The 13,537-nt window shown below is 28.1% G+C and overlaps 1 protein-coding gene across 1 annotated transcript; it reads left to right on the top strand.

Annotated features, from left to right (window-relative positions):
* Positions 1-463: 463 nt before the first annotated feature.
* LOC111612639 (transmembrane protein 243-like) lies at positions 464-11,504 on the top strand. The gene is made up of 5 exons (XM_023353876.1): positions 464-578; positions 928-1,023; positions 1,602-1,652; positions 8,547-8,648; positions 10,968-11,504. Exons 2-5 carry the CDS (start codon positions 940-942, stop codon positions 11,085-11,087), a joined length of 357 nt encoding a protein of 118 aa, XP_023209644.1. The 5' UTR covers positions 464-578; positions 928-939; the 3' UTR covers positions 11,088-11,504.
* Positions 11,505-13,537: the final 2,033 nt, after the last annotated feature.

Raw genomic sequence — 13,537 nt, 5'->3', positions numbered from 1 at the left:
GATTCTCCAAAGTTTGCTTAACATCCACGATGAGAGCGTTCTGATTCATCTAGTTCATTGATAAAATTTTGAAAGTCAAGTAAATGGTCCTCATTGAATACTGCCTCTTTTATCCATGTGCCCCATATCGTGACTATGGGAGAGGACAGCAAAGGAGTATCTGGCAGACGCTCAGGATGCATAGCAGTTCGCATTGTGTCTTTCAAGTACAGTAGTTTCTTGCCGGAACAAATGAGGACTTTTACATCTTTAAAGAAAGCGATGTGTTTAACGAAACAATACCATTTTAAATTAACGATTATTAATTTTTTATAAATATCGAATGTGTAAATATTATATATTTATTAATATTAATATTACATCAGTAAACATTTTAATTAAATATAATTTAATACATTGTTTACGAAGATGATTAACTAAGTAAATAAATAAATAAATAAATAAATAATCAGTTTCGTTTTGACGAGGGGGCGTTGGCAGTCATATTTACGTGTTGTAACGTCTGGGAAGTGTAAACGATTATTTTGTAAATTGTGAAATTGACAACATTTCTATGAAGTGGAACACGTGACGCAACTGTAATATAAATTTGATTTACTAGTTTAATTGTAGAATAAAAATGACAAACTTTCATTTTTAATTGATGAAAATTATTTTTTTTTTGTGTGCTAAAAATTTCAAATTATGATTATGAAAGTAAACATAAACAAATTAATGAATGAATTATTATTTATGAATTTCTAAATATTTTATTCAAATATTATCTTTGTTAAGTGAGTTAGGTTCTAAATCTATTATTAATAAACGATAAAAATTATTTAGCTTATCCATCACTTGATTTACTTATAATTTTTTTGAGTAGTGTGAAATTGTCAGTGCTTGTTGATGTGTTGCTTTTCTTTTTTTTTTTTTATTACATATTACTAGATTTGATTTAAAATGGATGCCAGAAATACCGAATATCATTCTCTGTTTGGAAATCAGATAACTGATCGACCTTTATTTGGAGTTTCAAATAGAACAGTAAAAAATTTTCATTTCTGTTTAAGTTACAGAATGGCCACAAATTCCTCTGCGTGTAGATTAGAAATTACCCACGTTCTCTGCTCTTCCATGCTCGTTATGGTATCTGTTCGGAAATGCGTACCGATCGGTAGGTCTGCAGCAGAAAATAGAGTCATCGGTCACTCTCTGTTCTGCCATTAAAGATTGGTAAGTCTGGTGGCTACCAATAAATTGCCCAGTTGCGGCGGTTGAACCATTAAGATTTTCTGAACAGACTTAATTTTAATCCATATTCTGTACGTCGTCTTCCGTATTGACATTTGGAAGTAGATAAACATCACGTAGCTGTTATAAGATGATGATGAGAAACTTTTTATTTTCTGGCAATGTATGTCCCAAATCTGATTGTTGTGTGTTAAATTGTCAAGATTGTATGTCGGGTCCACATCTAAATTGTTATCCATTGAAGTTATCGTCAAAATATTTTCTGTGATGAATTGGAACAATCTTACGCATAGGGATTTTGTAGCTAATCTGTTACTCTGTATTGTGATTGTCATAAATAACCGTACTTAAATTTATTGTCAAAATTTCAGGATAGAGTTCTCAATCTTATTGTTGGTGTTTTTGTTGGAGTATTAGTTGCAGTAAGTTGTTTTTAATTTTATTCTAATTTACTTATTATTACAGCTCATTTCACAAATCTTGTCCAGGCTGTAAAAATGTCCTGTGGTGGGATCTATTTACTTTGTGAAAGGGACGGATTGAATGTCAGATATGTGACAAGGTCACTGTGCATTACTAAAAATGGAGCTCTTAAACTTTATAAAACTTTCAGAGCACTGAACGAGTGCGGCACATTGCCTGACCGAGATGTATGAAATGATCTGTACCGAGGAATAATTTAATTTACTCATTTTCACTGCTAATTTAGTTGTAGAAAGACTGTACATTTTTAATATAAATCATAGTAAGTAAATTTGGCTAATGCAATCTAAATATGTAAACCAAAATCCATTTAAGATTTCAGCTGTAATGTTTATTATTATTAATATGATCATCATCATATAAATATGGTAATGTCTGTAAAGTTCCTTGGATCTAATAAACTACCATACAGATTTTTGTAAATCATACATTTCTACAAAGCATTTGATTTAGGATTTTGACCATGACCCTTACATTTTACTAATGTGTCCTCAAAAAAAAATGTTTTTTCTTGTTTTTTTTTTTTTTTCAAAAAAATTGCTCACTTCTCTTGCTTTCTTCTAGATGCAACACTGTCAATATCAATTATTCTGTCTTTTTACAATAACATAGTTTTAGAAACCTTATGATATACTTGTAATGTCAGTATGGATTATTGTACTAAATAATATATAACCATAATGAAACATTTAATGTGTTAAAGTTAGAAGTAACAAATTCTAAGTTCTTGAAATAATTTTGCACACTATCGCTTCCTAAATTAAATGGTTTGTTTTGGAAGCACAAGTTGTTCTTCAACATAAAATAATTCACGTTTTTTATCAAGCAACAAAAATTGGTAAGTGTTTTTAAACTAAATATTAATTCTATTACTACAACAATGCCTGGGAAGCAATTGTTAACTATTGATGCCAAACCAAAAAAACAAATAAATAATAGAGTGAGTGGATAAAAACACTGAACTAGTACTTGAATTTGGGTTTGTGCCTTACCATTGGCTTATTGGTGTGGTGCAAACCCACATCCAACTACAGCTGCATAAAATTTTCTGGATTTTCTTCACATGTTTAACATCTAAACAGAGCCAGTTCCTCCAGAAAGTCATCCCAGAATTCATCCCTTTTGACAGATCACCCAAGTGTTGCATTGCATTATTTCTAATCCATAAAATATAAAATAAATTTACATAGAAATTAAGAAGAACCAGAAAAAACAATTTATACTCATGATTAACCCAGTTGTAAATATTCTGTCCCAATTTCCAGTTGTAAAAATTTACCATATAAGTTATTTTTGCTTTCAATATATTGTTTTATATTTATATGAATAATTCCCACAGGCAAAACTATTAACATAGTTTGATCTGAAGGTAATTAATTTGTGATATCTTATATAAATCTTAATATGATTATGAAAGTAAACATAAACAAATTAATGAATGAATTATTATTTATGAATTTCTAAATATTTTATTCAAATATTATCTTTGTTAAGTGAGTTAGGTTCTAAATCTATTATTAATAAACGATAAAAATTATTTAGCTTATCCATCACTTGATTTACTTATAATTTTTTTGAGTAGTGTGAAATTGTCAGTGCTTGTTGATGTGTTGCTTTTCTTTTTTTTTTTTTATTACATATTACTAGATTTGATTTAAAATGGATGCCAGAAATACCGAATATCATTCTCTGTTTGGAAATCAGATAACTGATCGACCTTTATTTGGAGTTTCAAATAGAACAGTAAAAAATTTTCATTTCTGTTTAAGTTACAGAATGGCCACAAATTCCTCTGCGTGTAGATTAGAAATTACCCACGTTCTCTGCTCTTCCATGCTCGTTATGGTATCTGTTCGGAAATGCGTACCGATCGGTAGGTCTGCAGCAGAAAATAGAGTCATCGGTCACTCTCTGTTCTGCCATTAAAGATTGGTAAGTCTGGTGGCTACCAATAAATTGCCCAGTTGCGGCGGTTGAACCATTAAGATTTTCTGAACAGACTTAATTTTAATCCATATTCTGTACGTCGTCTTCCGTATTGACATTTGGAAGTAGATAAACATCACGTAGCTGTTATAAGATGATGATGAGAAACTTTTTATTTTCTGGCAATGTATGTCCCAAATCTGATTGTTGTGTGTTAAATTGTCAAGATNCACACATTGTCATGCAAAAATTACTGTCATTTTAAACTTTAAGGAAAAATCTTGTAAAATCGACATAATTTGTTTATGTAAAGTTGGAGAATCAGGAACCTTTTTTGCCAATTGTTAACAGTCAAGTCCACTCTCCGTTGATTACACTTATGAATTCCTCTGAATTGTGATTTCTGAATAATCATCCGTTTTCACATGGGAATGGATTAAAACCTATATTGGGCTCCTATGTGATTTTGAAATTTCAAATTGGAATTCAATTCAAAAGCTTTGCTTTTCCTATTGCTATTCATCTTTACTCCTAACAATAACGTACAATTACACACCGAAGTTTACTAAATATTACGTACCTCCAAAACCTTTAACCAATGTGAATAAATTTAACATTACTAACGTAAAGGTTTTGAAAAATTCTTTTGAAACGAATGGTTACTTTGACGATTTTACCTGAAGAAGGACCCAGGAGAGGTCTGAAAACATTAGTAATGTTAAATTTATTCACATCGGTTAAAGGTTTCGGAGGTACGTAATCTTTACTCCTGACAATACACAAGAATGATTGAAATGACCCAGATAAAATATACTTTTGTTTTTTAAACACCAGAGGGTGAGCATCCTGTAAAAAATGCGAACACATGGTTCACAAGAATTATTGCAAAAATGCAAAGAATCCTTCGCTCATATGTATAGGATGACCTAGGTTTATGAAGCAATCAAAAATGAATAAAAACCTTGTCTTATATGTGAGTAAATACATATGGTATTTAAAATGTGTGTGTATATATATATATATATATACATACATTTAGATTGTACACATTTTAAATGTATACATTTATATATATACATTTAAAATGTATCTAATATATATATACTAAATAATAAATAATGCAGTAAACTATTAATGGTATATGTATATATATATATATGCCATTAATAGTTTACTGCATTAATAGTTTACTGCATTATTTGTTACATAACATACTTTATTTGAAAAATTATAAAAGTTTTTTGAGTATTACTTTATAATATATTTTTGTATTGATGTGTGCGACATATATGCAGAGAGAAAATGCCAATCAGTTGTTTCAATATATAATGTGATAATGCTACTATTAATGTGAATATATAAGCATTTGTTAAATGTTTTAATAACAGTTTTGTACTAAGACAGATATCTTATTAAATAATAAAAATGTCTATTATGAACCAAAAGTAAAATCTTTGCCATTTGTTCTCTTTTACAAGTTTGTACGATCAAAGTGATACATTTATTTGTACATTGTTAACATAATTGTACTTTGTACTTTGATTTATATTTAGATAAATAGCATTGTCAAATATGCTTTGTTTTCAAAATTTATACACCATGTTTATTTGATTTTGAAATTAAAATTTATAAGATATTTTCTTTTGTTAAATTTTATTAAGTAACAAGAAGTTAGAAAAACTACAAATGTCATAAAATAATGTTTGCCAGTACTACTTCCAAACTCTTTTAGCATATATAATATCTGTTTTAATGCTGTGTCAAATGTCATCTTGAAGACATTTTAATTATTAAAAAGGAGTTTAAATTAAATTCTTGTTACTAGCAAACCTCTATGATGTGACTATTGAGTTGTATAGTTGAAATATCTGTTACTGATGCATAAGGCATTATGTGGCCTATTCACAGTGACTTGATTATTGTTTTGGACTTAATGTTAAGACTCCATTGATTGTAAAACTTGCCTCTATTTTGGATAAGTAAAATAGGTAAAAAAACAGAGAATCGAGAAAATATTGTTTATAAAATAAAATTATATTTATATTGATTCATCAAAAAGTATTGTTTTTTAATTTTTAATACTTATCATAATATTCAGAAGCATTTGAATTGTTTTAGCTGTTTGTTATGTAAAATTGTAATAAAAAATTAAAATATGCAAACTTATTTTTTATATTTTTTATTGATTTGTGTACAAATATTAGAATTTTTATTAAAATCATGTTTGAAGTTTGGTGTATTATATTAAGCTAAAAGCAATTTGATATCCATCAAAATTTAAGATAATAGTTCGGAGAGATGGTATTTGTGATTGTGCATAAGAGAAATTTTTAAGGTCCATTATTTTCGACAACTTTTTCCTTCTAAGGATTGTTATTTTAAAGTTTAAAATATTTCTTAGTAATTAAAGATTAAATTCTAAGAATTCAAAAAAGCTAATCTTCTCAAAGTACATAAAAAAAAGTGACATCAAGATTTCAAATATAGCAATAAACTATTTAAATATTATCGAGAGAGACATTAGTATTCTGTTGCGCAACCGTGTAACATGTGACAACAATTGTAGTATCTTCAGGCTAATTCAAAAACATTTCCTCTTGGAAAAATTAAATGCTTTCATTAATAGTAATTTTTCAATGCCAACTATGAATACAAAGTTTTGATTTTTATTTATGTAAGCAACTTTTAATAAAATTTACTCAAAGAAAAGTTGAAACAATTGGATATATTTAATTTATCTTTGTAATATAAAGAAATATTTAATTTCTAATATTCTTTTTAATATATTTTATAATAAATAGTTTAAGATAAAATAATAAATATTAAATCTAAAGATTTTCTAGCTAGATGGTTAAAGTCCTGCTCCTCTAGCTTCCCTATTGTGGGCCTTGCATATCCACAATGGGCACGAAAAAGGCCCTGTTAGTGATGGCAAGGCTTTCTGCCCTGTCAACAATATAAAAAAAAATTTTTTTAAGACAGAATTATGGAATGTGAATTTGGAATATTTCTAAAATAGCATTTAAATTTAATTTATTTGAATTGAAATCTATCAATGAATAAAACGAAATGAAATTACATTAAATCTTATTATTTTCCAATATACAGGTTTAATTTGTCTTACAGAAGTAAAACCAGTTGTTGATGAACTAAAATGATTTTAAAATGTTTTCTGATGATAAAAAATATGAACTGTATTCTATAACTGAGTATATTTCTTATCACGATTGAACTTTTTACCATCATATATATATTTGATTGATTTTTTAAATCTGATGGTCTTAAAAATGGAGTCTGAAGAAATAAAAAAATATCTGAGATTAAATCCAAACGATTACCAAATTATCAGGCTATGATATGGCTATGTAATTAATTAAATACTAAATAATTTGTATAGAAGTAGGCTGCCATCTCATACTAGATTTAATCATCATAATTATTAAATTACATTTAGAATTTTCCAGAAGAATAGAATCTGTCCAGAGTGAGACTTAAATCCACAACTCCCACTTACTGTGATGATGCATTGCCCAGATCTCCGAGCAATCTTTGCTTCCAGAATTATTAATTTAGATATAACCATACAGGTCAGTTGTGGTGCCAACTGGGGACAACTTAAGCACCCACAGCCTTCCTCCATAACACTCCTCTAGCTATTGTCACCCAATGTATGTACTGTATATATAGTTGCTACTATGGTCAATTCAAACCCAACAACTAGCTTTATTTTTTTGAGTGTAATTTATAATTTATTTAGTGGTTTTAATTCCTTCATTTGCAATAAAAAATTGTCACTAAAATTATAATAATTTAATTATAGATTCCAAAGGTGAAGGAAACCTCAAAAGTGTTAACTGAAATAAATTACAGTCGACCCCCCCTATAATTACGGTCCCTATAATTACGATTCCTATAAAACTACGAAAAAATATACGTATTTTGGAAATGTTGAGTCGGATTAGTGTAGAATCGATTAATTTTATGGAAGAAAACCTTTCAATCAGCCGTAGTCCGTAAACTTGACACGTGTCAGCTGTGATTGGAACGATGTGATTGGAACGACTTGTAAGAAATCGGATTCCTAATAAATTTGAACGTATCTATATCTTATAGGGGGTCGACTGTATTAGACTTCTAGAACTAAATGTATTACTGAGTTTGAACTAATTACTCTAAAAATCATCACTCAAAATAGTTTGTGTGATGTCAGAATTCATTCCCGACATTTATTCATTTTGTATACATTTAATCAACAATTTAATTCCTTTTTCTATTCTATGATATAACATAAATTCTTTAATTACTAAAATTTTGTTACAGTTGTGGTAATGATGATACTATTTGTTTGTAAGTAGAATTTAATAAAGTTTTTCTGTAATTCTGAATTTTATTTATTCATTAGAATGTAATTATATTGCTATATATGATTTTAACTTCACTCTAATTTGACTTGCATATATTTAGATAATAAAGATGTGTGTACATAGAATAGTTGTCATTAATTTAGAAAAGTAAGAAAAGCAATAAAAATAGCATTTAGTATTATAAATTGTATAGTTATTTTAACAAATATCCATGTCAAATTTTACATATCGTCAGTTTTATTATGGTTAACTATATTTTCAGGTTTGATAAAGCCAAACGAACTTGTCAAAATTATCTGCCTACTTTTCGGCTATGTTATTTAACAACTTACCTGTAGTCAAATTAAGTAATAATAATTAACAAGGCCCAAAAAGAGCCCAATAATTTTGGCAAGATTGTTTGGCTTTTTTGAGTTTGTGTCAATTTCAAGATCATTTAAAGTTAATCTTTTGGAATAGTTTTTCACATTAATTAAAGTAAAGAAATATGTATATAAATTATATATTAGAAAGTAATTTTAACTATTTTATTTTATTTCACAGATAACTTTAATATGTGCCTTTGTAGCAGATAAATCCAATCGAGGTTTAGATGTGTTCTTTGCATTTTGTATTGTTTTTGTATCTGCTTCTCATCTAATACTAGTGAGTATTTGTTTATTTAAGTTTTAAATATCAATATATAAATACAAAAATTTCAGAATCAAAAAATTTTTATTACAAATAATTTTTTTAATCAGTAAAATGAACAACTGATCAAGTATACATAAAATCATTACATGTTGAACAATGTAAATGCCCTCTTCCTCATGGATACATGCTGAGAAAGCTATTTCTGTGACAATCAAGAAAATAGGCAGTGTCCAATGGGAGAAAGAAATGGACGGGTCCAAACATATATCTATGTTGAAAATTTTTAAGGATCTGTCCTAGACTGGGCAGGCTTTACTGCTTTGGCCATTTTGTCATCAATATATAACAACTGTTGACATTAATTTATTTAATTACCTGATTTATATACATAAATGTATATTTGATTCTTAGGGAAACTTTTTAATTAAAAAAATATCAAATCTCTTAGTTGAAAGGTTTGTAATGTCTTATATGAAAGTAAAGCAAAAGCCCAGAAAAATATGCTAATGACACATTACATACTAAGGTTTGTTGTTGGTGTGCCAGGCCTGGACTTGCGTGGGCAAAAATAAAATATTGTTAGTAAAGATCAATTGTTGAAAGAATTACTATACATAATATAAAAAATTCTTTTTATTAATAAAGCCTGTATATGAACAATTAAATAATGCTAGAAAATCTTTTTTTTTTTTTTTTATTTTACAAAGATACTTCATCAAACTGAAACAAATATGTACAAAACCTTCCCGACAGTTTTGGAACTTAAAATTAAGATAGTTCTAATTTGATTTATCTCCACACAACTGACAAGAAAAATAGGAATCAATTCTATTGAAAAAATAGTCAAATTTGTAAGACTCATTGTGTGTGTCACCAAAACTCTGTTACTGGAACTTGAAACCCTTTCATCGATCATTCAATTCATAGCACTACATTTGAATCTAAGTTCTGCCTCGTCTAAGTTGTCTCTTCTTCATCTTTTTTATGCGGCAGCTGTGGTGACATTACAATGTATCCACTCACTCGCCCTATTTACATACATACACAGTAACATTTTATTTATTCTCATAGTCAGTTTTTTTACTCATGTCATCTCCCTCACAGTTTTAAAATATTGTTTTTTGTGTTGTCTGGTAACAATTTCGGGGTGGGAGATCATTCTTTTAACTTCCTGTTGAAGTCTCCCCCCAACATTTTGTTTTGAGATGATGGCGTCATTTTTTTTTTTCTGTCCGCAGTCGTTGTAAGGTGAGTTTTTAACTTTTAGAATTTTGTCCGGTGAAGTGCTGTAGTCTATCCTTAACGAAATAAAACACACCAAAATAAATAGAATAATGAACTAAAAATAGAATGGTTCAAAATCGATTCTTTACAGGCTGAGTAAAAACAGTGGTTTAATTATATATTTTTTTTAACATTGAGATATTGTACTTTGTTGTACACTAGTTTTCATATTTCACTGTTATACTTGTTTTGTTTTCATCAAAACTTAATTGGGATCCTAGTAATTGTTTGTTGTATTTAAAAACAGTATATTTAACGCTAGAGCACACCATTTACTCAATTTTAACATTAGGAGAGTTATACCGCTGTTGTGCTCACCCTTTCAATTGTTGTATGCATTAATCATCCTAGTTAGTAATATAATTATAATTTGAATTATAACATTGTCTTAATATAAATATATAATCATTAATATTCATTAATAGTACTATAATTGCCATAATATATGATATAATACATTATAAATTGTAATTTCTTCTCATTTGTTTTGGAAGGAAATTTGTCGATAATGTGATAAAGCTTAAATAAAATTATTTTTTATTTTCATTATAAATATTACTTCTTGACTGTCTTTTAGATGTGAACATTTTAAATTCAATTCATTAAACTATTTTCAATAATTGTGAAAGGATTTTGAATTATTTTGTCTTACTAGATTATGTTTTTGGTTAATGTCAGAATCTTTGAATCTCTTTTTAGTATCTATGATTTTACATTACTCTGTATAAACAACATTCAAACTCAAACCTTCGCATAGACTTCATTACTACATGTAATTCTTATTGACGTACTTCCATTTAGTGCTTAACAGCTGGTGCCAATTTCACTAGGAAACAAATAATGACACTAAACTCCAGTTCCACTGTACTTGTCCAAGAGACTAAAAGCAATTAAATCAAAAAGTTTGTCCTCATAACCAAGAAGTTATCCTTGGTTTTTTTAAGTATGTAGCAACATGGTGCTGAGTTTTGTAATTTTTTGTATGATATTTATATTTTTATTGTATCTAACAATTTTGAAATGAATCTACTAATGTTTATTTTTCAGATTTATTGGTACCGTCAAGGAGATATAGATCCAAAATTCCGCTATCTGATATACTATAATGCATTCACCATTATGTTGTTATGTATCTGTAGTTTATGTTACTTTTTCCACAAGAGCTAAAAACTTGTATGTATATATGTAACTCAAAAGTAAATATAGCTTTTGGTGCTTGGATTTAAACTAAAAAAAAAATATCATTTATAAATAAAGGCACATAAACTGGATATGTCCATGAAGTGCCTTAAAAATTCATAAAATTGAAAAAGTAGATTTTATGGCAATAATTTGAATTCATCATGTACATTAAAATCATATATGCACATAGTGCATTTAAAACATTCCTACATTTTGTCCAAATATATTTTTGAAATTTTCTGATATCATTTAATCAATGTCAAATCAATAATGTTTATGATTTATGTTCTAGGTGTATACAGATGTTAAATTGTTACTGTTAAGACTTAGTTTAAGAACTGTTTTACTAACGTAAATATTTATATAAGTGTTGTTTTGAAATAAAATTTTTATTAAAACTGATTTTTTCCACAAAGGTCATTTACTATAAACATTAAAATTCATTAAAGTTCATATATACTACAGACTTTTTGGCTAGATTTTCTCTAATTAGAGCAGTGTAAAACGTAATGAGATTGCTCTAGTGAGACTATCTCATCTCTCAATATGAATGACATGCAGAGCACTGGTCTAGATGTTCCTAGCTCTATTTATATAGATTTTCAAGCTCTACATAGTATTCTCCAGTCAAGAGAAATGAAAAGCAAAAATAAAGGTTGAAGTGGAGTAGGAAAGAAAGATTTTTATTGATACAGCAAAAAACTGTTTCCAGAATTATTTTTAAAAGAATATAGATACAAAGAAGTTAAAGTTCTAAAACAAATCCAAGAATTTTTAAAGGTGCTAGAGAGGAAAATGACACAATTTAAGATGTCAAATGAAAATTAAGAAAGAAAAAGGCAATGATGGGGCAGGAAATGTATTGTGGAGAATTTTTTTGTCACCTTACAATTTATTTCTGGGCAACATAACTCAGAAGTATATGAAATATGGTAAGTATATAGAAATCTTAATTTTTTATTATTACTACTTGTATTTATTTGCAAAATATACCACATTACATGTAATACAGTACATACAATTTCTATGCCTTGATAATTCATATCATATATATTAACTTCAGCTAAGTACAGACATGTGTATGTTTGTATTGCCACAGAAATTCACTATTTTTAGACATGAAATTATCTTTTTAAACAATATTATTATATAAAAATTAAAAAAAGATAAATTATATTTCATTAAGTAGATAGAATGGAATGTCAGCAATTAAGTTCGGGTACCAGAAACTTATACCTTAGCTTTGATGGGGGACAGGATATGAGCAGGTAGGTGATTTCCTCAGTACAAGCTTATGAAGACTTTCAGACTTCTTATTCAGAAATACTTTTTCAATGCTGCACAATTAAGATGAAATTTGAATAATAATTTTCTGTTTAGTGCAATCCATTGTGTGTTAAACTGCTGAATGTGTCATTTTGTTTCATTAATTTATTTTGTATAAAATAGAAGGCTTAACTTTATCTACTGTATAGTTCTTAAATACATTTAGTCACATAAAACCGAAAACACAACTCTCAAATTAATTTATTTATCATCATATAAACTAAGTATATTAGTCATCATGTTGATTATTCTTTGACTCATTGAATAATATTTTTGATTCACAAAGGTGAAGTGACTTCAAGATAGAATGATAGCTTTTAATATTGTTCTTTCTTTGTTCAGTATAAATGTTCAAGAATAAGAATTAAAAATAAACATTTTCACAAAACTGGCCTAGGACTTCAATTCAATAATTATATAAACTAGTATAAACCTGCAGATTAACAGTATTTGAAGTGAAAACACTAAATTTTTTAGATATAAACAGTCATTCCAACAACTGTTTTGATAGATTTGAGTAAATTTATTATTTATGTATACATGAATCTGAAAAATTGCTTACAAATAGCAATTCACTATTTATTTAATGCTTCATTAGACTCATTCCGACAGATGTAATCTCGGAAAAGCCACTATGTGTATTTTACGAAACTAATAGGTTTGATTACCAATATGACACGAGCATTATCTTGCTCCTTTCATACCAGAAACTTGACTTAATACTATTAGGTAACCAAAAAAGTTCTGTCGTTTTTTGTGAAACTACAATGTTTAAAGAATGTTACACGCAATACACAATAGATGACACTAAAATTCCAGCAATATGTTAATCAAGATTTAATGCTGACTCATCTTATATAAATAGAAGTGGAAAGGTTATCTCTTAATATTATAAAAATTGACTTGAAGATGAGTACTCCAAACTCTGTAATTCGTGCTTGTATGTTGTGTGAGTTTAAACTTGGAACAAGTGCTGTGCAAATGGCTCACAAAATATGCCAGGCTTTTGGACAAGGTTCTGTTAGCACTCACACCGCCCAAAGATGGTTTACAAAATTTTCTTCCGGCAATGAGTCGCTTAAAGANGCAATTCACTATTTATTTAATGC

Source organism: Centruroides sculpturatus, unplaced genomic scaffold, assembly GCF_000671375.1.
Source record: "Centruroides sculpturatus isolate CEXI.00-Female unplaced genomic scaffold, Cexi_2.0 scaffold1185, whole genome shotgun sequence".
In the NCBI taxonomy this organism is placed as follows: domain Eukaryota; kingdom Metazoa; phylum Arthropoda; class Arachnida; order Scorpiones; family Buthidae; genus Centruroides; species Centruroides sculpturatus.
Note: the sequence above shows the minus strand (reverse complement) of the source record. Positions and strands in the feature narration are given on the sequence as shown.